The sequence below is a fragment of the Salvia hispanica genome, chromosome 3 (assembly GCF_029641045.1).
Source record: "Salvia hispanica isolate PSC_SH4W2 chromosome 3, Shi_PSC_v1, whole genome shotgun sequence".
NCBI classification, from domain to species: domain Eukaryota; kingdom Viridiplantae; phylum Streptophyta; class Magnoliopsida; order Lamiales; family Lamiaceae; genus Salvia; species Salvia hispanica.
In genome coordinates this window covers 21,562,119-21,587,796 of record NC_142694.1, presented here as the reverse complement: position 1 = coordinate 21,587,796, position 25,678 = coordinate 21,562,119, and the positions used below count along the sequence as shown (strand labels likewise).

Genomic DNA, 25,678 nt, shown 5'->3' with positions numbered 1-25,678 from the left:
CCATAATAAATATACTCTCTCCGTTCTACAATGGAAGTCATTCTTATTGTGGACACAGATTTGAAGAAATGCAAAAAAAATGGATTGGAAAAGTTAGTGGAATATGAGACTCACTTTTTATATTAATCTATACATATATAAAAGGCGAGTGGAGTGAGTTAGTGAAACGTGAGACCTACTTACCATTTATGGTAAAAATGAAGTGTAACTCTTATTGTAGCACGGAGGGAGTATATTTTTGCAGATCCTTCCATGCGGGTGACGGATCCAAAAATCTATATAATCCGATGCTAAAATTTAAAATAATAATAATAATAATAATATTTAATTTTTAAATAGAATATATTTTAAATTTTAACTAGACGATAGATGATAATGGTTTTCAACGGGTAGCTATATTTTCGTTGTAGATATAGTGACATCTGACGGAAATACTTTATTATTCATTGAAAGTTTGGGCTCGGTAACAATAAATACCTACTCTTTTCGTCCTAAAAAATAGTCAAAGTGGTAAATGATACAAGTTTTAATATGTAATTGGTAAAGTAAGAGAGATAGGGAAAAAGTAGTGAAGCTAATTTTAGTGGATTATGGGGTCCTCATTATTAGTAGTGTGTAATTGGTGAAAAAATTTCATATTTAGACTTGGTCTAATGTTGGGGGATGATTAAAAATGTAAAACTAGTCTATTTTCCAACGACGGGGGAGGTACTATTTTATAATATATTATTACGTAAAAGTATACTCTCTTCGTCCCAATGTAGTTGAGTCGTTCATTTTTTGTACTCGTTTTAAAAAAATTATATTCCATCCGTCCCAAGGTAGTTGGAACATTTCTTTTGTGCACGGAATATAAGAAATTGATTTATTAAATGCTAAAGTGGAGATAGCAAGTAAGAGAGTGAATAAAGTAAAAAAGATGAAAAGAGAGTAAAGTAAGAGAAGAAATAAAGTTTTTTAAAAAATGAAAATGACTCAACTACCTTGGGACAAACTAAAAAGGAGTACAACTCAACTAACTTGGGACGGAGGGATGAATAAACAACAAAATCGAGAGAGAGTAGTGTAAGAGATAGAATAATGTAGAGAGGACTCTTATATAGGTAAAGAATCAATTTATTTCTTATATAAGTGTTTCTAGTTTTTAAAAAATACATTATTTATTTTTAATATCGAATATTAAATATTTAGAAATGCTACTTAGTAATTTATTTTATAAGATCATTAGAAAAGATATACTACCTTTGTTCCATTTAAAATGTCCATATTTTTTAATGGGACGAGATTTTAGAAGAAATTGTTTGGTGGAGTAAGTAGAGAGAAAAAAATAGTTGAATATTTTAATGAATAGAGATGAGAAAAGAATTTATTTTCAAATATAGAAAATGGATATTAGACAAACTAAAAGGAAAGTGTGGACATCTTGAGTTGAGTGAGATTGGGGGAATTTATAAGAATGTATGTACTCCCTTCGTCCTATTAAAATCTACCATATTTTTTTTTTTATTGTCTTATAGAAATAGTTCATAGATGTTAGTTAAATATTTTCTGTTTCTCTCTAATTTTAATAATTATATATTAAAACTTGTGTACAGTATAGCCCCTACAATCTAAAATTTATCCGTCTGCCCCTGATCGGCTGCGGAATTCCGAATGGACTGACCGTTAGGCATCTTCATTCGAAGCATGGCCAAAAGGAGAAGAGGCAAGAATTGGAGGAGCTCCGGGACTTGTAGGTGTTGTTCGAAGTCAAGGACGAGGGGATCAACTGTGGAGGTGGCAGAATATTACGCAATCAATTTAAACGTATGTCTCTAGCTTGAGAGTGGCTAGTTGAGTGCAACCAATTAGCGTTAGTGCATTCAGCTATACAAGGCCGAACGTTTTTACGTTTAATCAATGAATGAAATGTTATCATCTTTCTTTAAACACTGGCTCTTCTAGTTTGATTAGAGGAACTCTTGATCTCCATAATATTCCCGGCGATCCTGCTAAATCTCACGGCAACTTCTCACCACTTTGTTATCATAAATTCACATTGCTATTCTTGTGCTTATTGTGCAGAACCCTTCATTCTGTCATACATTCGGCAAACAAAATTTAGCTTTTATCAAATTTCATATAGTCTGGTTTAGATGGACATCACCAGATACAGTTATTTGGTATCCATCAACATCTGTCTCTCTCTCAACTTGCAATTTGTACAACGGGTGTACACTAAAAAATGTTTGCACTATTTCCCAATCTATAATTTATAGATTGAATTTGTTAACGAGCCTCTAGCAGTGAAATGGTCATTGCATTACCAGAACTTGCAGCGTTGGAGCCATGCGAAGCTTCATTTCTTATTACATCTCTTCCAGTGAAAAAACCAGGATGTTTGGATTCAGGCAGCACCCCATCATTGTTGAGCATCAGAACCACTGAAGACATGTTTGGCCTTTCTTCTGTCTGTTCTTGCACGCACAAAAGACCCACATGGATTGATCGCACTACTTGTGGTATATAGCTTGAATACTCCACATAAGAATCTACTAATTCCAGTGACCTTTCTTCTTTGTAAAGCATCCATGCCTGATGTTGTATCATCTCATACTATATTATTACAAGTATAATTTCCACTCCAAACAAAGACTACAAGAAGGTAGAATACGTACGTGTCCAAGAAGGTTGTGGCGGTGGTCAATCAGAGTGAATCCTCTATTTCTCTTGCCACTGATGATTTCAAGCACCAGAACACCAAAGCTAAACACATCTGATTTCACTGAAAACATGCCGTCTACAGCATACTCCGGGGACATGTATCCACTACAAGAAAATGGTTGCTATGGTATCAGAGAGAAATCAGTACACTTGCATTTTTTGGTAACACATTGTAAGGATCATATACTTACTATGTTCCTACTACTCGGCTTGTGTTGGCTCCTGCCTCGTTCCCTCCAAATGATCTTGCAAGCCCAAAGTCTGATATTTTGGGATTCATATCTGAATCTAGTATATATTGCTGGCTTTGAGGTCTCTGTGGATAACTCTGAGACGGGAATCCTGATGGAGGTACATAAGACCCCGAGCAATACCATTTATAATGTTGAAGCGCATCGGCCAGTCCAGCATCTTCTTCTTGACTTGATCTGCAACATAAGCAGAGGAAATAAATTAATTGTAATGCAAGCAAACTTTAAGTGATTCAGGTGGACACTAAAAGTGGCAAAACCTTACCGAAAAGAGTTAAGTCGAGACTTTTGTTGGTCATGTGCTCATAGAGCAACATTCTCTCTTCTCCTTGAATGCAACATCCTAGAAGCTTGACTAGATTTCGGTGCTGAAGTTTCGCAAAGCAGATTACTTCATTCTTAAACTCATCCTGTCCTTGAAGAGAAGTTTTTGACAGTCTTTTAACAGCAATTTCCTGGCCCCCTAGAACTCCCTAGTACAAGCATGTAGTCTGCTAATTTTTGTTTCTAACGTTATAGAAAGGAGTGTAATATTTTTTAGATGGATTTTTACCTTATAAACTGGTCCAAATCCACCCTCCCCAAGCTTATTGCTGACTGAAAAATCTTCAGTAGCTTTGAGCACTGTGGATAAATCATACATTGGTAGCTCCAGCTCCTCTTGGCTTTCACTAGGATATAGCGTATCCATGTAGTTGTTCATTTTCATCTCTGCTAAGTGAGGAATAAAAAGGTTATAGATAACAAAATCAATGTGGAATAGGTTAAAACAAATAACTCATGTTCTGTCTTCCTACTCTCTTGCTGCCGATGATTCTGCTTCTTTCTTTTGTGGATATAGAGAAACATTCCCAGTCCCAGCACAAGTATTCCCAGTGTCACCGATGACGCCACAATAAGTTTTTTCTTTTGACCATTTCCCGAACCTGAGATGTCTTTAAGAAAAAAATAGTACTACATGCTATCAACAGGAGTTGTTATCTTACAAAACAAAGAATGTGATTATATTCATACCTAATTCGGATTTAGCCACTCTTATGTAAATATCTTGTCCAGAAGAGAACTTTCTCATGTTGACAAGGTCACCGAACCAGAATAGACATCCTCTTTCAAGAGCAATTTGTGGCACAAGCATTCTCGCATTCTTGAAGACCCATAGTCGTGTTAAACAAGGAATGCTCCGTGTCTGGTAATTTGATACCAGAGTACATGAGAGACCCATCGCCTTCTTGGCAGTTCAACGGGGTTCTTCGAAAAGTCCCCGCCATCCCAACCGGGAGTAGGCTTGAAATTATCCAAGAAGGCGTGGTTTCAGTATTACAAACACCATAGGCACCACACACTCTATAAATGTCACAGTTATCCAGTTTCGAATTTGATACGACCAAACCCACCTCTGTCCAACGCCACTCTCACTCAGTGTAAACCTCATATAAACAGAGTCGTTGAAGAGGCTGTAGTAATAAAAAACCTCGTCTTTGTTGATCACAACACCAAACGAGAAAATTGAGTTCATCATCGAGTTCTGACTGCCACTGAACCGCCTGTTTTAAACCGGATGGAGGAGCCCTCTTTGATCACACTCTGCGGATAGCCAGTAGGATCACAGTGATACGTGAAACCCCCCGTTGCAGGATCATGGTTGGACTTGGCCGATGCGATGTAGACTTCATGGCCGGTGACGTAGTTCCTACCAAGCTTCATCCCTGGTAAGAAATTGTCAGTTGGATGGTCGAAGCTCTGCCATAGCAAATTTTTTGCATCTGTCACTATGAGATTCCCCGAGTCAACTAAACGTGCGACTGGAGTCTGTGCAGTGCTTGATATATTGGCAGACCATATAGTTGCATTAGTAGCGTTGAGGAGAAGCAGACTCTGAGCGTACCTGATCGATCGGTGAGTGGATTATCTCTGTTGGCGACCCACACCACGGTCTTTTCTTCAATCTTGTTGTACCATATGCCCATGTAGCGGTTCCTGGAGCTTCCTGGGCTGAAAAACCCCAAGGCAAAGACCCCGGTTAATGAGATGAGTGTATCGTCGCGGCTATCGCTAAGACTTTGGAAAGTATTAATGGTGTCTGATGTGTTTGTGGACAAAATGAAGGTTGTGAAGAGAAACAGACACAGGTGGAATCTGTTGCTTATCATATTCTCTTCTTCAAGAATGAGAAAAAACCAGTTTGGCTATTGGTAATATGATGTATACTCCCACACACCTTGTCATATTCTCTTCAGTTGATGTATTCACCTGGAATTTATCTCATCAATGCCATCCATATATTCAGCTTCACTTTTGTTGATAGTCATTGCATATAAAACAATTAAAGGAAATTATCGACGTTGAAACTTCAACGGTAATCTCGTATCAAAAGGTACTAACGATAGTTTTTTCACCAAATGATCAAAAAAAAAACAGTAGTTTTCTCACCAAATGACAAAATTATGCTTGGTTCAGTGATATCTTGCAAACTCTTATCCAAAACCTCGATATAATATTTATGGATCATTAGAGCTTCATCCCATATAATAAGACTGTCCTTTGAATTAGGGGTGACCATTCGGATTTCGGTTCGATTTTTTGTCCAAACCGAACCAACATCGAAAAACCAAATTTAGTTCAAAATCCAAATCGAACCGAACTCGAAAAATCAAAAACCGAACTCAAACACCGAAAAAACCAAAAGTTTCAAAAAAACCAAAAAACCCAAAAAAATATGGAGTATATATATTAATATATAGAATTGTGATCAATGTCGAACCAATTTTAAAGACCGAACTAGAGACCAAATCTGGGCCATTAGATCTAGTTTTTTTGATGAGATGAGCTGCTGTGAAAATTTTTTCGGCTTCATTACAAGCTCATTTTACTTCATTATATAGGTTTATTACTTCATTCTGTACTTCAAATGCTTCTACACATACTTCATTCCAATAATTTATTATATTATTCCATGTGTTTATTAAACCATATTAGCGTCATGGCGGTGGTGATAGATATCGTAGAGAGAAAGAACGGCACGCGACGGCGAAACCACATTTACGTACTGGAATGAAGTAAAAACCTACTGGAATGAAGTAAAAACCTACTAGAATGAAGTAATATATTCTGGACGAAGTTAAATCTTCGTAACATGTTAGTATGACTTATTTACCTTCAGATGAATTAAAATAGGCTCGTGATGAAGGCGAAAATAATTTATAAATTTCTGTATCTTATCCATAAAAAACTAGATCTAAAAGCCCTAATTTGGTAGGGTTCGGTGGTTCGGTCTTTAAGAGTGGATTTGTGGATAATGGGACTCTTAATATATATGTATTATATAATTTAATTTATTTATAAATACTAATAAACTAAAAATATTTATATACTAATATAAAATTAATAGAATATATATAATAAATATCATATAAAATATATTAAAAGAATATATATTACTCCCTCCGTCCCAGATAATTCGTCACTTTGACCGGGCACGGGTTTTATGAAATATAATGAAAAGTGAGTTGAAAAAGTTAGTAGAATGTGGGTCCTACTTTTATATATTAGTTTTATAATAAAATGTGAGTAGGAATGAGTTAGTGGAATAAGGGGTCCACTACAAAAAATGGTAAAAGTGAAATGGGACAAATTATGTGGAACGGACTGAAATGGAAAAATGGGACAAATTATGTGGGACGGACCGAAATGGAAAAATTGGATAAATTATCTGGGACGGAGGGAGTATATAATATATGAAATTATAATAGTATTATATTTAAAATATAATTCAGTTTTTCGGTTTTTTCGATTTTTTTTTTCACCCGAACCGAACCAAAAAATCAAAATTTTTGTATTTTTAAAACCAAACCGAACTGAAAAATCAAACCGAATTTCAAAATTTCGGTTTGGATCGGCTCGAATATTCGATTTTCGATTTTTCTGCTTACCCCTACTTTGAATCGATAAGGTAAGTTCACTTCCTCGATTGATATTGCTAGCTGAATCTTTATTTTGATTTATAAGAATCTTAAACCGAGAATGATCAGTTTTCAACCAGGCAATAAGAGCGAGACTATGCCACTTGGAGCGACATTCAACATAATTTCACATTTTAGTTGCATGCCCGCTAGCAATGATTTTCCGGAAAAAAAAAATTGTCAGTGGCATCATAACCACAAACAACAAATATTCTACCGATACTTGAATCCACTAAGGACTCGTTTGATACAAAAGATGGGATATGAGAAGATATGTAAAACAAGATAAGAAATACGGGCTTCATGTTAAGATATGCAAAAATATGATTTTTTTCCGTTGTTTGATAGAAAAGAAATTATCTAAATTTGTACTGTATATTAAATAATATGGCTTAACTTGACAAATTGGTGAGATACATAAACAAGATTAATGTTATAATTTTGGTAAGATTAGATAGGGCCCTGGTCTTATATTGGGCTTTGAGTTAAGCTTAACTATGATATCAAACAATTAGAAATGTTCATATATAATTCTCTATCTTGGTATTACTATCTTATCAAACATGCCCTAATAGTAGATAAATGTAGTTGCTCAATGAACTTCGAAGTAAAATTTAGATCGTTCGGCAAATCTACACTATAATAAGATAATTCTTCATACATTAATCTATCAGAATAACATTGAAAAAGCTATTGTAAAAGAGAGATGGAATTCCATCAAAGTTGCCCAAACTTCTCCCAATATTTACTAAGATTTTTTATGGATTTTTGGTTTCCATAACTTTGAAATTAGAATATAAAAAATTTCCATTTTCATTTTATTGCAATTTCACAAAATGGTTTTAGACAAAATGACGTCGTTTTATTTTGACTATTGATTGAAGTTCGATTTATCTCACATGATCCTTGAAAATGAGAAAATAATTGATAACGTACTCTAAGTATAAAGTAAGGACTAGAGAGAATAATAATAACGTATTTTAAGGGGTATTCGGTTTACACAATATTGTATCAGAAATTAGATTTATAGTGTGTTTGATTTATGAGATTAAACTCACAACTAATCTTAAATAAATAGTCATGGAATAATTAATCATAATTAATCCTCTGTGACTAAAGCAATCTCACAACTCAATCCTAAATTGTATATCTTATATTATCTTGGAAATCAAACACCACCTAAATTTAAAGTAAGCTGCAAATTCAATCCCTGAAAATTGTGTTTGCACCTTTTATTAATAAATTGTACTAATATTATCAAAGTCCTTTTTTTCGTTTCCGTGAATTATGGAAGGTGAACTAATCAAACGTGCACGCTTTTTCTGAAAGAATATTAAAAATTTATGCATAAAAATATAAGATTATGTTTGTTTAAAATGAAAATTCTATATATCAATAAATGACAAAATAATAGCAATTATATTAATATTTTTTGTTGTTATTTTGTCATATATTGACATTTTTTAATAATCTAGATCATAGTTTTGGAGTTTGCAGAATATTTAAAGTTTGCATTTTATCACTGCCATACTACAATTAATATCTATTGGCTATTTATCTTTACCTTATTAATTTATGTATTTCTTATTTTTATTTCAGTGTAATTTATACCATTATTAATGTCTATTGATTATTTTAATTTATCTTTCTAATTCTTATATTTTTTGAATTTACACAATAATTGTCTATTTCTTTTTACAGTATTTTGAAATATTTATATCATTTTAAACTGCGATCTTTATATAAAGAAAATAAATTATTTTCCATTGTCGTTTCTCGACACCGTCAGTTCTTTCGAAGCTATAGTCGCTTTTCCTCTATCTCTACTATTTTTTACACTAATTATAATTCATCTTTTCTCATTACATATCTCTCTCGTACAAATCCTATTTTCAATGATACAATTGTTTACGGCAATGTCGATAAACAATATCTTATACTACCTCCGTCCATAAAAAATAAACTAATTTTACTATTTTGGATTGTCCACCAAAATAAGATCAATTCTAAATATGATAACTTTTAAACAAATACTCATCCTACCCATCATTATAAATGTGGACTCCATAATCCACTAATACTATTTCCACCATATTTTCTCTCCCTCTTTTTTACTTTACCAATCACACATTAAAATATGTATCATTTTATAAACCGAAGTAATAATTATTAACTATAGTTTGGACCTCCAATATTAAATTTATAGCTTCTCCTTATTCTTAGATTCCACTTTTGTTTGATTATATGCCACTTACCGAAAAAACTTATTAACTTGTCGTGAACAAAAACAAATGAATACACATTCATCTCAAAAGTAGAAATTATTTTTATTTTGAGTCGTCCTATAAAAAATAAATTTTTTAATCTTGCTAGGATATGGACTCCATAATCCATTAAGAGCATCCCAAACGGGTGCCTTGTAGAAGAGCATGGTCATGTCGTTGGCATGAACACACTCTTAGCTAAGAGCTCCCTTGAATCCGTTAAAATGTCTTTTTTCTTTAATTTGTAAACAATCAGAAAAAAAAAGAAAAAAAAAAAGAAAAAAAACTGAGAAAAAATTCCCACTTCCCAAAATAGAGTCGTTTTATGACCGTTTTTAAGAAAAACATTTGAATTTTTTTTTATTTTTTTAATCCCCATTTAATTCAACGGCGCGCGACAAGATAGACAAAAGCCCACATCCAACTACAACAAGATCTAGGAACACCTTTGGACGAAATTTGGCCACGAGTAGTGGATTTTTTTAATATTAGAATTTTAATTTTGCAATTTTATAGTTTTAGAATTTTAAGTATTTACTTTTTCTTATTTTTAGGAATTTATAATAGTACTTTGGGTTTTTATAATGCATTTTAATACTATGAAAAAAAAATTAGCAGTTAAAATATTTAAATTGAATAATAAAATAGTAGGACCTATGAATAGTGAAAAAACATACCTTAAGAGCACGATTGGGGGTGTTGAGCATTAACTAAGAGCACAAAAAAAAATGAATAAAAGTGGGACCTAAGAGCATAGTTGGTGTTACTCTAACACTACTTCCTCTATTTTTTCTCTCAATCTCTCTTTACTTTACCCATTTTTCTTTTCATCTCTCCTATTTTACCAATTCTACTGTCTTATTTACCAATTACTCCATCCGTCCGGGAATAGGTGTCCCGTTTTATTCATTTTAGTTCGTTCGTGACTCCCGGTTCATATTTATTGTAAATGGTAAAGAGGTCCCACATTCCACTCACGTATCATTTAAAACTAATACTATATACAAGTGGAACCTATATTCCACTAACTTTCTTCCCTTACTTTTCTTAACATTTTTTAAAATTCGTGTCAGAATGAAATGAGACTCCTATTCGTAGACGGGCGGAATATGTATAATGTATTAAAATTCGTGTCCTTCCAAAAGTTTCTATTTATTAAAGACAGATTCAAGGACGGAGATAGTATGAATAAATTCTATGAGAAATGGGGAAAGTTAACAAAAATATACTCCCTTCATTTCAAAAAGTAAGAACATTTGTAATGGTACGGGAATTAATGTATAATTGATAAAGTAAGAAAAGTAAGAGAGATAAGGAGAATGATAATTAAAATTAGGTTAGTAGAAAATAAAACCCATATTATTAATGTGTAATAATGAGTTCTGGTAGTATAAATTGTAAATAAATAAATAAAAATAAAATATTTTTGTTGGATCAATAAAAAAGAAAAGCATCATTTTTATGGTAAAAATGGTGGAGTAACTAACTATTTAGAAGCTAAACAACACAAAAGTTGATTAAGTCAATGCCGTATCGAAATGTGATGCTGATGTCCTAATTTTCCATGCCACAAAAATCTAGAATGAGTAAGGACAAAAATAAAGAATATGAAATATGGAAAAGTAAAACAAGATAAATAACCAAAATACTCCCTCCGTCCATGAATAAGAATCTCGTTTTTTCATTTTGGTCCGTCCATGAATAAGAGTCCCGGTTCATAATTACCATAAATGGTAAAAAAAACTCACATTCCATTAACTCATTCCACTCATATATCATTTAAACTAATATATATAAGTGAGACCCGTATTCTACTAACTTTCTTCCATCCACTTTTCTTAACATTTCTTAAAACCCGCGCCATTTAGAAATGGGACTCTTAATTGTTGGATATTTAGTGTAATTGGATTAACTTGATTGATCAGTATTATCATAATGAGACATTATATAAGTCTGGAGGTGCGGAATACACGCTTATTTGAATTCATTATAAGTCGGGGGCAGCGCCCCCGGGTAGTGGGGTCCAAGGGGCGACAGCCCCTGGCAGGGTCCAAGGGGCAGAGCCCCTGGCTGGGGTCGATTATGAAATTAACAGATGCGTTGGTTCATCTTGTTAAAAACTGATCAATTCTTGTTTGGTTCGAAGATTTTTTTTTCTCTCAAAGATCAACATAAGAAAGTTCTGATTTTCTCTGAATTGTATCCGATCAAATATTTTGGTAGAACCACCGAACGAAATTGATTTGATCTGAAAGTGATTTCATCACGACTTTCAGATTATCCATTCTGTTTAGTATTTTGAATCTCCCTAACAAAGATCAAATCAAATTGAAAATGTCGAACAAGGAAACGGTGAAGGAAGGAACGAAAGGTTTCGCGAAGTTGGATAAATTTGCTGGCCAGGATTTCAGACGCTGGCAAAAGAAGATGCACTTCATGCTGACGAATCTCAAGGTCGTGTACGTTCTGAGTACTCCCATGCCCGAGGCTGATGAAAATGAAACTCTGGAACAGACGAGGAGGCGGATATGTCGTGGTCACATCTTAAACGGTATGTCTGATTCTCTATTTGATGTGTATCAAAATGTTGAGTCTGCTAAGGAATTGTGGGATTCCCTCGAAGCCAAATATATGACAGAAGATGCCTCTAGCAAGAAATTTCTTGTTGGTAACTTTATTAACTATAAAATGGTTGATACGAGGCCTGTCATGGAACAATACAACGAATTTTAGAAAGAAAGTGATGCGTTTTTATCTGGTAAAAGTTTTAGGGAAGAGTTGATGTGTCTTTTATCGAGTAAAGACTTTATATGATAAAGGATTAAGTAACTTTTGTTTTTAGTAAAAATAGTGAAATGTAATAATCGAAGGGATATTAGTTCTTAAAAAAAATAAAAAAGGTCGTTCTTTGTCAAGAAAAGTTGAAAAGTTTTTTGTAAGAATATGTCTTTTCGAGTTAGCGTATGAATCATGTTGCAGGTAAAGGGAAATTAAAGTTTCTAAGAACTTAGAATGTTTTTAAGTTGTGCATCCCTTTAGAACACGGTATGAACTTGAACATAGAAGGGCAGTTGCTATCATTTTTTTCGCTTTCCCGAGCGATAATGAGAAAAGTATGCGATCTAAAAGAAAGTTAATCATGAGAAAACCGTTTGAGCTAGGAATGAACGATATTTCCAGGAACAAGATATCTCTCTTCTATGTCCTAGCAAAAGTGAACGATCTACCACAATCCTTGCCGACAATCTAGTCATAATAAAAGATAGTATCTCCGATTCAACTGAACGATATATCCGTACATGGTCAAAGAATATGATTTCAATCTAGTTAAAGAAAGTTAGTCTTGTATAATAAAAAGAAAAAAATAACTTGTTTCAAGAATAATGTAATGAAGTGTCAAACACTATGGAGCCATGATTTCACCTATGGTCGTCAGACATAGTTGTGAAGTAAACCCAGTTCCCAAGATTTTCCTTATCATGCACAAAAGAGGGAAGATGGTGAACCGCCCTTGTAGATTATGGAAACGATTTTAGTCAATAGTTTTTACCTTAATCCCAGCAAAGTGGTGATCTGCACTTTTCCCATCTAGTCTCTCGTATAGTATCATATTAATGGTGGTCTAGTTAGTATTTTTGTACACGAATTATTTTTATTAGGGGCAAGATAGGTTCTCAATTGTTCCATCTATCATGCACGACTGCTCTTAGCATATTCTCTAGTCTTTTTGAAGTATTCTTTCCTAGTCGTTCTCAAATTTAGTTTAGTGCCTAGTTCCTTCTAAAAGCCTTTCAAAAGTCTCGATGAGATACTGGATCTCAATTTGATGTGATGGTCAATGATTAGCCACTGTAACAATAATTCTTAAATTGAGTTTGGGCAAACATGCCACAAAGTCCTTTGTACACCTTTTCCAAGAATGCAGGGATGCCCCTTTTCGTACCATCCCACCCGTATTTCTCTTTGATATCGTTGATACATCTCGGTGCTTTTAGGGTGGGTGGTGTAAGAGTTATCGTGTGTCTTACTCATTATTTTGTTCCTAAGCTCATTGTTTTATGGCACACATAATTTTCCTTCAAGGTGACGATATTATATGCTCTCTCCCTAATTTTTGATCAACTATTTGCACCTTGGCCCGAAATTTTTTTTTCCGGCGTCATCTTGACTTGATGCATTTATAATACCTGTTCGTTTGATTCAGACCTTGAAATGACTCATGTTTATAAGCAGTCACCACTTTTTATTATCTCTGGTGGTGACCCACCTTCAGTTTACTTAAAATGAACCTACCCTCATATTTTTGGACACTCTTGATTAACTGCAGTTTCCCCTTGATTCATTTGGGGTGAAAGCAACATTTGGACCTTGTGCTAAGTCACCTATTTGTTTTTCTTAAACATGAATTGATGGAAAACTCTTTTATTGTATGAGTAGTTCCCATCTCAATTCTACTACAGTTAGTTTCTCATGTTTCGAGCTTTTTATGCAGCTCCAAGTTTAAACCTAACCGCTTGTTTCCGCTCTTAATAAGTTTACTCGAGTTGTCTTTCTTTATGAGTTGGTTTCTAAATTGTCTATAAAGCTTGATAAATTACTGATGTGGCGTCGTGTCACGTGATGGTTGACTAAAGTCCATCAGCACTTCTGAGCAATTGCTTGCTTTTCCTATCCACTTGCGACTAGTTGTTCAGTCGCTATGTTAAATATGTCATCGAGTGATCCTTGGAACTCTTCAATTTACTAATCCTTGAGATTATATTTGGCGCAATTTTACAACTTATTCTATTTGGCAAGTTTTCCCTAGAATAGCATTCCTAAAGTCTAAGAATGTTTCACACCATTGAAACTATTCTTTTCTTTTCGCCTGGAGTAGACAAGATGAGCCCTACGGTATAAAAGTCCTCGAATTTATCAAAAACTCCTTGATGTAAGCTACCAATGAGGTACGAGGGTGAAGTTGGCAAAAGAATTTTTTTAACTCGACCCGATAAATGAGATGAGTGATATTGTAAAGCAAATATATGTGAGGATCAAGGAAGCGCAAGACCGACACCGAATCTCAAGCTGACGCATGTCGATCTGAGTTGAAAAAAAAAGAGATATAATAGGAGATAAAGTATTTGTTTGAAGGTACGTCAAGGCCACGATTTATTGGAGCTCCTAAAATCATCGAAGAGGCGAAAACAATAACATTATCTCTTTGTGCTACCCGAGTTACTAATATAAGAGCACCTCAAATTTCAGGATGAAATTTTTTTAAGGTGGGTGGAATGTAACATCCCGGGTCTTCCCTAGCTTTTTAGTTGATCTTGAAAGGAGGTCGAATGGGTATCTGAATTTTTTTCTTTTAATCTTCATTCCTTATTAACATTCAAAGGAGTATTAGATGTTTACGATAAATCGATAAGAGTCGTAATTTATGTTTAGAAATTAGCATACCACTAAAGTATTAATTGCTAAATTTTATGATTTAAATTCAAGAAATAAAGTATAGTAGAAATAAAAGGATTTATTTCTTGTGGGCCTAATTTAAAAAGAAAGAGTCAACTCTCTCAAAACCCAAATCACTAAAATAATTTGTTCTTTGGAGCCCAAAGAGCCCATGTCAAATCTCTTTGCATAAATTGCTGATAGCTCCCCTCCACCTCTTTCTCCTTGATTACTCTCCTCCCATTCAAGACACGTAGCATTCCTCCACCTCCTGCTTGATTACTTTCCTTCCCCTCAAGGCACGTAGCTGTAGCTGCCTGATTACTCTCCTTCCCCTCAAGCCGTAGCTGCTTGATTACACTCCACCTCCTGCACATAATTCACAATCACTTTCTGCGAACTCCAAGCAAAAACAGAGAGCCGAGAGGAAGGAAGAGAAGTAGAAGAGCTCTTGTTTCCAATACCAACCATTCACGGCAGAAATCGAGAGTTCAAAGGGGCTGCTTAATTCTCTTCCAATAAGCATCCCAAATCATAGAGACGAGTCTGCCAAGTCCAAGGAAACTACTCCTCTCAGTCTCACAATTTCACAATTCAATATCGTGTTTTGAGGTTATCTCCGCAAGTTAAGGTCAGAACGAGAAAATCAAGTTAAGGAAATGAGGTGAACTTTTCTATCCTAAATACTAATGTGGATAAAATGGCAAATATTTTGAGATGATATTTGGTTATGCAAATGATGTTGTCTTGCCATAAATGATTTATTTTATGTGTATGTATGGAGCCTATCTGTTTGGTTGGAACATAAGAATCGAATTCGGGTCCGAGTGAGGGTGGTGTCCCTACTCGGATTAGTGTACACAGGTGACCGTTGGAAGGTGGCCACCTTCCATAGCTATATCATTGTCATTATCTTGATTGATTGCAGAAATCATAACAAACCAATAGTTTTGTTGCAAAATTGGAACAAATCAATAGATCAGTATTTACATGTAGTAGAATAGGCTTTATCTTCATTTTCTGATAAACTGATCTTTTAGATCACTATGGTTGTTTGTTACTCTCCAGGCTTAAATGCACTAGACAAACTTCCTTTGTGCAGATGTTTATATTTGTATAGACATTGTGGTGATATCATTTATTCAATTATCTTCATGGACAGATATAGATTAACATGCAAGAGCTTTTTCCTCTCAATAATCCACCAAAAATTCTCAACTCATCTTCAGTCTATAATGCCAAGACCACTCAGTGCCCCTTGTATTATATAGTAGCTCTGCTGTTGTTTCTAAATTCGTTAGTTAGAAATTAGAATACAATCAAGTTGATAGTATATACTAGCTCTAAAAAAATATCTACTAATTTTCCTATTATTAGTTAAATTGCTCTTATTTTGTAGCAAATGTAAAATCTCAAGCATAGTTGTTTTACTTTATGTGATTATTTCTTTTTAAGCTAAATATTGATTTTGTAAATCGAATATGAACAGCTTATATGGATTATATTGTTTTGAAATGGAATCTCATCACAGTATTGTTTCAAGAGCATTGATAACGTTATTATGTATAAACAGTATTGTGTCAAAAATTATACTCCCTCAGTCTCACTCTAAGTGACACATTTTTCTTTTTGGAATGTCCCACTTTAAATGAAACAATTCTAAAAATCGAAGCATCACTCTCTTTACTTTTTTTCCTCTGTCTTACTTTATTCTCTCCATTTAACTCATAAAATAACCGTACATAAAATCTCGGTTCAAAAAAGAAATGCGCCACTTAGAGTTGTTGGAGTCTTCATGGTTTCTCAAGCAATTCGTGGAATATTGCAAACATGCTTACTTCTGATACATCTCAGGTATGTAGATCATTGGGTGGTGGTTATTTATTTATCATAATACTTCTTCTATCATTTCTTTTTAATTAATGTTTTTCTCACGTGTTGAACATTTCTGTTTGTTATTTGGTTAATCAGTTAGGATTGTTCCCAATTCTAGTTATGACACAGCAGGTAACTTGGTGGTGCTTGATATATTATTGTATTGTCATGTCTTGATACATCTAAATTGTATTATGGTATTTCACTAAATTCCAAAGATACATGTATACAACTGCATCTTTAGAATTTATATTGCCCTCTTATTTACCCATTACGTTCCCATCTAATGCTATGATGGGAAATTTTACAAAAATCTTGAAAAGTGCTTGTTTGTACAACATGTGCTAGGTACATCATTTTGTGAGAGTTTTTACTGATTTGCTTCACTTTATGCAGACTATTTGGCCTTTTTCAGCCATGTTATGAATGCAATTGGTGGGAACATTGCTGGTCCTGGTCTGTGGTCTTTTGAAGTTTAAGACACCCTGTGTCCCATTATTAGAGAGTTTTGGGTATGTTGGCCCACAATTTTTTTGTTTGAATGATAGTAATATCCAGCTCTTTGATTTAGTTAACAAATAATATTGAACATCTGGATTTGATCTTGTCAAAGATAGAGATACAGGAAATTCCAAAGGATTCTACCCACCAGTGTCTAGAGCTTTTAAAGTGGAATTCTGTTATGGACTCATTTTATGGAAATTGCCAGCTTTGGGTGGTTGGTCTTCTTGTTATTTATTTTTATTATGTAAAATAAATTGATAATTAATATTGAAAATGTGCAAAAGAAATGCATTCAAATGGATACTCCTAGTCCTACTCCTTTGGGCTACGAGTGTGGAAAATCTTATCCTTCCATTTCTATTTAAAATAAAGTGAGTAACTATGACGTGGCATCGTGATCAATGGAAATAAAGTGTCATTACAACCGACATAGCTGACTAGAAATCACGTCACATCACCCGCGATTTGGATAAGCTTGACTGGTATAAAACGACACATGATATATCATTAAACGACACATGATATATCATTAAACGCAACCTCATTTCATAACGTAGAATTTCATTTATATTAAATACTATCAAAACAAAAACCATCATGAAAATACAAACAAAATTATCTAGTTTCATTTTACCAAAACATAGGAGTAATATTATGTACACATACAATTTATTTATATACATTTATCTTTTCTCTTCTCATTAATACTTTATTGAGATATTTTTTAGATCGAAATAGAATCCGTTTCAACTCTATCCAAAGAATCCAGATAGTTTTTGGATTGAAAAAGAATTCGTATTTATATAAACAAATGAATCGGCTATTATTTTCTCCAAAAGAATCGTTTATCCGTTTCATTTTCCTACCAAATTTCTTCTTTCCTCATTTCAAAGATATATAAAATTTGTTTGGATAAGATGGCCACCTACTTCTGTCCTGCCCATGGCCATCACCAGTCACCACCTCTATAAATATCACTCCCATCTTCCATCTCAAATCATTCATTATCCATTTCCACGTTTATCCCGTCTAATTTCAAGATTTGTTTTATTCACAAAAGAAATAGTGAGAGAAAATGTTAGGTGTATTCAAGAATGGTGTGGTGAACCCTCCACAGGAGCTGTACAGTCCAGCTTCAAGCTCAGCCACGGCTTCCAAGAGCCCACAGGAGACTCTCAAGGATTTCTTAGCTTCAAACCCCACCAATGGCTTCTCCCTTGAGTTTGCAGACAAGGGTTTCTTGGCCTATGCCTCACCTCAACGCCAGTTCCCCTGTCAACAAAGGTCAAATCTTGATTGAATCTTTTTCATTGATTGCTCTGTTTCAGTGATCATTGGATCAAATCCAGCTGATAAAAGAGTTCTCATCTCGAGTAGCATTTTGTTTTTATTCGCCATTGTGTAGATCATTTAATTTAAATGCCATTTTAAGAAATTGGGAATTAGTCTGCAAAATAGAGGCTAGAACATACAAATAGAATTTGGATTGATGCTACTAGCTTTGGAGATGGATTTAGTGTTTTTTAGGTGTGGGACTTAGATCATGTCCAATAGTACACTAAAATCTAAAATGGGATAGACAATTAGCTCTTAACTAAAAGAAGATATTGCATTGGTGTATTTCCCCGATTGTGGTTTTGGATAATATGTTAATCCAAGATTTGGACTTTTTTTTTTTTTTTTCAGGTTGTTTTGTAGTTTGAATGATGTGTACTGCATTTTCCTTGGAAGTTTGAACAATTTGTGCACACTCAACAAGCAATATGGGCTATCAAAGGGTAGCAATGAGGCCATGCTTGTTATAGAGGCCTACTGCACCCTCAGGGACCGAAGCCCCATCCCGGCCCACCGTGTTCTCAAGGATCTCGAAGGCGATTTCGGGTTCGTGGTCTATGATCACAAGGCTGGAGTTGTGTTTGCTGCCAATGTGAGTGAAACTCATCATAATTGAATACATTTTCTTCTCTTGGGAGGTTGAATATGTTCTCAAATTGTACGTTTTTTTGCAGGGTGGTGGTGATGAATCAGTGAAACTGTATTGGGGCATAGCTGCAGATGGATCTGTGATGATCTCAGACAATGTGAAGCATGTGAAGGCAAGCTGTGGGAAATCATTTGGACCATTCCCAGCAGGGTGTATGTATCATAGTGAGAAGGGGCTGATGAGCTTTGAGCACCCAATGAAGAAGATGAAAGCAATGCCAAGAGTTGATAGTGAGGGAGCATTGTGTGGTGCTTATTTTGCAGTTGATGCATATTCTAAGGTTAACACCAGCATGCCTAGAGTTGATAGTGCTGCTAATTGGGGTTGAGCAAAATCCTAGACACCAATCTTTATTTGCTTTATTTTCATGATTTGCTCTTTTTTTCTGTCTTTTCTTAGGTTTTTTTAGTTTGTAAATGTGGTCTGAGGGTTGGACTTTGTAATGGAAGTTGTTTAATATTATGGTGCTTTCTCTTTTTCATATCATTTTTCATTGAAAATATTTTGGTGGTGACAGCCTCATTAAATACCTTAAGGTAATGGTTGGAAAATGTTTATCAGGATTTATGTTTTTCTCACTGATGAGCAATGGGGGCTGAGATCTCTGCCCTATTTCTTCTATTTATGCTCGGGCTAGAAATGGCATAAAAATAGGATCTTGAATCTGAAATCGCCCGAGTTGACACAACAGGATATGACTTATGAGTTATGGCTCGCTTCTGCTCGGTCGGTAGAAGCCACTGGATTGAATCTTCGAATTGACCCGAGACCCGACTGGCTAGAATTGTGGTGCACTTCTACCTGGCCTGAGTAGAAGTATCTGGTATCTCGACTCGTGTGACATGTCGCCCAAGATTTATCTATGCATCCTACCCGGCAACGACCCAAAACTTGGTGTGTATATTAGAGCACAAGGTTTGAGATTAAACGAACACGATAAATTCCATTATTTCAAATGGGAAAATTGGGCTTATTTGTTTCACATCATTAGGTATGCATTTATGAGTTGATTGTATTCATTCACTACATACCAAACTTGTGCTTTCATACCATCATGCATATCAAACCTATGTGTCCCGACCTCAGTGTGTTTCGGAGATGAACCAAGTGGAAACTAGTGGCCAGTGGGCATGTAACGTCCAAGGCAAAAGTGTCGATTTGCTTTCTAGCTTAGACAATTTTTTTCACAGATTTACATGTGAATTTTTGGAAATCATACCATGAGATTCTTGAGAATCCGAAATCTTCAATATATCTCAGCAAATGTGTCTCAAAAGCATGTTCATGTACACAAGCTCATTTAAGCTCGAGCACGAACAAGTTCACGAGACTCAAGTTGAGCACGGCCAAGTTCGAGCCTGCCTCGGAAAATATATCTAGGTCAGCCCATCACTAAACAGTCAGAATTTCGCACAAGTTTGTTTGGGCGATATTTGAGCCAAGCTCCAAAAATCTCACAAATAACTTGGTTCGGATTAGGACTTATTTACGAGACCATCCTCTCGCATAAACATATATCGAATGCATAGTACGACATCAAGAGACAACAGCTACCCCAATCAAGAAAGAAAACAATGCAAAATAGTAAGTAGTAAAAGATTACAACAACAAAATATGTTTATGCAATTACACTACCCAAACAAGAATTATCTGACTAAGGTTTAAGCTCAACATACTAGTGCTTGGTCCAGCCATAGTTTCTTGCTTCGTGATTCAAATAAAGAAAACCATTAAATATTAATAAAATGCAAATATATATATAAAATAGAAATTTCACGGCGCCAAACAGCATCCACTCAAAAACTCAGCAGCATCAGCTACTTGGCTGGTCATCGGCCGGAGCAGCAGGCTCTTCCGATGCCTGAGCGGCGGCAGCACCATCAGGAGCGGACTCTTCCACGGATACTTTAGCTGAAGTTTTTTCGCTCGTTTCTTTAACATCTTTCTTGCTTTTCCCATCCTTGCTGTCTTTCACATCCTTAGGTGGAGGCGGTGGTGGAAGCATGTGTGGCGGGGGATTGTGTTTCAGCTTGATCAATATCCCTCGCATCCTTGAAAGGTCAGTTGGTTTGCCTGGCTTGGGGCCTTGGACAACTGTGATGGATGGTTTCTTGTCTTGATCCTTCTTCTTTCCTCTCTTCTCAATTTGGGCCACTTCGTTGGGGACGAGCTCTGCTATGGATTTCCAATAGTGTTTGTCGGCTTCTTTGTGGAATTTCTCTTGACTGGCTAGGGACATCTGTTTTCAAATTTATACATCAGGGTAAAGACGGACTGCTACTGTGTTTTATGAGTATTTTATAAATAAAGTTATTATCTTCAAAACTCAAATCTATGAAAACCCAAACCTTCTCTTTCTCTCTGTTGGTGTTCTTGTTAGTCTCCACATTAAGCTTTGTCTTCTCATAGAATGCTTTTATAAACTCTTCACCTTCTATAATAATTTGGTTCCGCATCTCCTTTTCCTTCTTTTCCTTCTCTTCCAGACGAATCGTGTTTAGCCTGCAAGCATATATCATAACAGCACCAGAAAATTTTCTTATCGGCAGATCCCATATCCACAAGTCATTTAACTTGGCGATTTCAAAACAAAAATATGATAGTGTGTTAAGGTGCTCACAGCTCAGTTCCATTTCCATTTTACTTTTCATGTTGTCAACAACACGTCTACATCCACAAAAGGTATCCTTATTTACTGAAAGTTTCAGAAATAGCCCTATGGTTTTCGTAGACGTAGACGTAGACTAGACATTCTTGTTTGGCAAGCATCTGCATTTCATCATTAATAGACCCAAGAAAACCTTACAACTAAGATCCAATTAATTCAGAAACAAGAAATCTGTTTCTACTTATGTCAAAGCGATTAATCTTTATTTCCTGCATACTTGGTCAATGGTCACAACATGTGTGATCATCATATTTTCACATGATAAGATGTTATACCCAAAATATTTCTTTTAGTGGACAATGAACCCATCTAAACCCTTTCTGCGTTCTATTTTCAGCAAGTCAAACCATGCAATTATAGGAGCTTATAAGATCAGAAATGAGACTATTGAGTATGAAGCAATTAGGAACATGTTATGTAAGACTAGCATTCCTGTCAAACAAAATAAATACTAGTATCTATTACTGGAAAACCAAACAACTTAACATGATCAATACAAGAAAAGATGCAACTTGATGAGAAATTTAGTTTACTCAAAGTGTAATTTAGTAATAATATCTAGTATTGTGTTGACACTGAGTCACAGTTTAAGTGGATTCTAATCGGAAAACACGGTTCAATCAAAGTTATTAGCCACACCTCCAATCAGCACTAAGAAACCAGGGTAGCCCCCAAAAACTTCGTTTATTAGCACTATGATCTTATAAATAATAACCTCAAGTCAAAAATGAATATAATCCTCATATATTTTCTCTTTGATCGATTACCACAGATGTCTAGCTTTACTAAGCTTGCATCAAGGAACTACTTTGTTTACTTTAAACATTGAAATCAAGTTGAAAAGCAAGTAATATTGGATTAATGTGATCTTGTGATTTCTCTGAAAACTAGTTGATCGCATCTAGGTCGAGATCTCACACAAAGCTGCGTAAATACATCTTGATCCTTCCTATTTGACCCCAAGTAATAGATCTAACAGCGACCAGATTGGAGAGAGCTATAATAAGTCTTAGAGAACCGAAACACATATGTGCTGAAATATAGGGATGATTTCTATACACTATCCAAGTTCTATTATAGATTACGTTTTTCCTAATTAGTCACCGCTCGAGCTACAATCCAGCAAGAGATCCCCACCAAATGAGTCAAAACGAAAATCCACGCGCCTAAATTAACTTCAACGAAGCCCTAACCAAGCAGATCCGACGATGCGAAGGAGCAGAAATCAAAAGAGGAACAACTCAATCAGTAAATACAAGTGCAGGGAAGCTCACCTCCGCCACTCGCGAAGAGCGAATCCTTCCTCCTGCATCTCATTAGGAGGCGGAAGGATCGGTCCGTCCGACGTGAATAAGCCCTCGGAGTCCTGGCCGAGGTCGTAGGGCGAGCTGCCGTTGCCGTTGGAGATCGGAACCGAAGCGTCGTGGTCGAATGAGTCGGTATTTGACTGGAATCCGAATGGATCGGAGGAGTTTTGCTGGTCTACTGGAACTTCCTCGGATTCCTGCGTGAAGGCGGAGCCGGAGTACGGCGGTGCGTCGGCAGAGGAGAAGGCGGAGTAGGAATCGGCGTAGCTGGTGTGTCCATCGTAGTCAAATGGAGGAGCTGCAGCGTCGTCGAAGGATGCCATCTCTCTCTCAACAGAAGCTGAATTTTCTCTCTACGATTTTCTTCGCTCTCTTTTAGATGTAACAATCAAATGCCGTGTGTATACAGCACACTTTTTTAATTTGAGGCTGAAATGACGTGTCTATGTTTGTTCGAACAAATTTCATTTTATTGTTGTTTAAATACAACTCTTTAACTTTGCTTTAATTCCAATATAATATATTTATATTCCATGATCTGTTAAGTGTTATCCTCACTTAAATTTATAATACAATACTACTGTATTTTATATTTTAAGAGAATAGTGAATAAAGTAAAAAAAATATAGGAGTACACTTTAGGAATAATAACAATAATCAATAAGCAAGCTATATAAAAGTTATTAGTACATTTAATATTTGGTGGTAAATAAATCAACAGAAAAATTATTCAGTGGCAGTAATGTAATATGAAAGGTGGTTGAATTTGGTAACACAAGGTAGTGTTATTAATGAAAATAAGACCTTGATGAAAATAAGACCGTTGTACAAGTTTAATAAACCTACTTTGTAGGGAGAAAACAAGAAGAGTTCTAGTTGAAAAAGAATACTTGTTAAGGAAATAATTAGCCTTAGACATTGGTCAAAGGAAATTACTGTTAACCACTAATGATATTCTTCTACAACTTAGATAATAAGTTTAATTTGAAGACCTAACTAAATTATTAACCACTAATGATATTCTTCCCCAAACCAAATAAGAAGTTTAATTAGAAGACCAATATGGAGTAACTAGTATTACGCTCGCGCAATACACAATTCATTTTATTTTGTTCACACCGATTTTGTACCGTGAAAGAATTTTAGGAAATGATAAACAATATCAACGTAAGAAATCTAAAATCATAAATGTATAAATAAAAAAATACTATAAAAAAATATGAACTCAAACAACTTTTAAAATAAAAAAAATATGAACACAAATATATAGCCTTAATGAATTTGGCAAAGTTCATAGAATTCAAGGTTTAGTGAAAGAGAAAATTAATTGAATAAAGAAAAGGAAATTAATAAAGTGTAATCTTTCAGAGTATTCCCAATGCAGTCGTCCTAGCGGGCGCGCGGTTGCATTCCCACCACCAAAATCTCTCGGCTACCCGTAACTCCACCTCATCCACAGCTACCCAGCACACTCTGCAGCCGCAACGAAATCATGTTTTTTCATTTATTTATTTATATTATTTAATACACAAAATTTTTTCCTATAAATCCCACTTTTCATACTCATTTTCACACTTCACTCTATTTTCTTATCTATCTTGATTCAAATACTTGGAATAGATCGTTTATGCAGTATGGTCTCAGGATTCGGCAATGCATGTTCTGAGGTAGTTCCCACCTATGCAACTCATGGTCCCGGCGATGGATACGCCAAGTACTCACAATTCTGATATCAACGTATATGACTACGAGATTTCAAATACGAAACCAATTGGAGTGTTTGATCCCCTCCGGAGGTTGGATTTGGTTCCTAAGCGGGGGCAAAGACAAAGGAAGACAAAGGGAAAATTCCTATGGCGGGCACAAAATACTCCATTGAGAGTCAAAGATGCTTGCAGGTGCTATGTCGACATTTATGAGGACCTGAGTGTGGAGTCCGACTAGAGTGTGCGCAAGTTCTGAGATAGAATTGCTAACATGTACAACAAGAACAAACCTAGTTGAGCGTGGGACCGCGATTAGGACAATCTTCATAAGCATTGGGGTCGAATTCAGACAGAAGTTGCTAAGTACATTAGTCGTCAACAATATGCAAAAACTTTAGCTGAGCGAAGCAAATGCCACAATATTCGCCAGAATTCTCATCAAGTGTTCTTCTAGGAAGAACAAAGAGAGGTCAAGTACATTTACATTTACATCATTGTTCAGGACCACCCGAAGTTCTCGGGTTGTTTTGATTTGGCCGACCCCAATTGATATGAATCCATGTATTTTGTGATCCATTTCCCAAGAATTTACCCAATTTGTAGGTGATTGATCTAATATTTTTGTGAAGTAGATTTTCTATTGTGTCAATAATGGCAACCCAACAACAAATAAAGAAACTAAGATGAACAAAGAAGGAAATAACATTGGATAGGGTGGAAATTGGGATACATAGTCATTGATGAAGCAAGCTAAGGCACTTACAACATAACTAACATGCATCCATGGCTAGATCTTCAAGGGAACCACAAACCTCAAAGCATACCTCTACTTGATCCATACTTGAACTAGCAATTGATGGAAATCTCATGCTTGAACTAGCAATTGATGGATTCAAGCAACCTAAATCTAGGAATTGGATAGAAACCCTCTCCAAGAGGAAACAAAGCTCTCAAGCATCTAATTTCATCAAAATCTAAGGAAAAGAAATGACATCAAGAGGTATTTATACTATGGGTCCAAAAA

At 35.2% G+C, this 25,678-nt stretch overlaps 3 protein-coding genes, 1 long non-coding RNA gene and 1 pseudogene across 5 annotated transcripts; 2 read left to right on the top strand and 3 right to left on the bottom strand.

Moving 5' to 3' along the window:
* Positions 1-2,267: 2,267 nt before the first annotated feature.
* On the bottom strand, positions 2,268-2,808 carry LOC148930365 (G-type lectin S-receptor-like serine/threonine-protein kinase SD1-1). The gene is made up of 2 exons (XM_089069244.1): positions 2,658-2,808; positions 2,268-2,574 (listed from the first exon to the last, which is right to left on the bottom strand). The coding sequence occupies exons 1-2, from the start codon at positions 2,799-2,801 to the stop codon at positions 2,269-2,271; spliced, it is 450 nt and encodes a 149-aa protein (XP_088925370.1). The 5' UTR covers positions 2,802-2,808; the 3' UTR covers position 2,268.
* Positions 2,809-2,893: 85 nt separating this feature from the next.
* LOC125209518 (G-type lectin S-receptor-like serine/threonine-protein kinase At4g27290) lies at positions 2,894-5,104 on the bottom strand (annotated as a pseudogene).
* A 9,735-nt stretch (positions 5,105-14,839) lies between these two features.
* LOC125212452 (uncharacterized) lies at positions 14,840-17,205 on the top strand. Of its 2 annotated transcripts, none has more exons than XR_016136811.1 (2): positions 14,840-15,274; positions 16,375-17,205. It is a non-coding gene; the product is annotated as an uncharacterized LOC125212452 (long non-coding RNA). The 2 variants fall into 2 exon arrangements; XR_016136810.1 differs by having other exon boundaries at positions 15,773-17,205.
* A 754-nt stretch (positions 17,206-17,959) lies between these two features.
* Positions 17,960-19,454, top strand: LOC125216830 (stem-specific protein TSJT1-like). The gene is made up of 3 exons (XM_048118606.2): positions 17,960-18,273; positions 18,676-18,916; positions 18,999-19,454. The coding sequence occupies exons 1-3, from the start codon at positions 18,065-18,067 to the stop codon at positions 19,299-19,301; spliced, it is 753 nt and encodes a 250-aa protein (XP_047974563.1). The 5' UTR covers positions 17,960-18,064; the 3' UTR covers positions 19,302-19,454.
* Positions 19,455-20,534: 1,080 nt separating this feature from the next.
* LOC125216829 (clathrin light chain 1-like) lies at positions 20,535-23,358 on the bottom strand. The gene is made up of 3 exons (XM_048118605.2): positions 22,916-23,358; positions 21,322-21,475; positions 20,535-21,212 (listed from the first exon to the last, which is right to left on the bottom strand). Exons 1-3 carry the CDS (start codon positions 23,269-23,271, stop codon positions 20,787-20,789), a joined length of 936 nt encoding a protein of 311 aa, XP_047974562.1. The 5' UTR covers positions 23,272-23,358; the 3' UTR covers positions 20,535-20,786.
* Between the last annotated feature and the right edge of the window lie 2,320 nt (positions 23,359-25,678).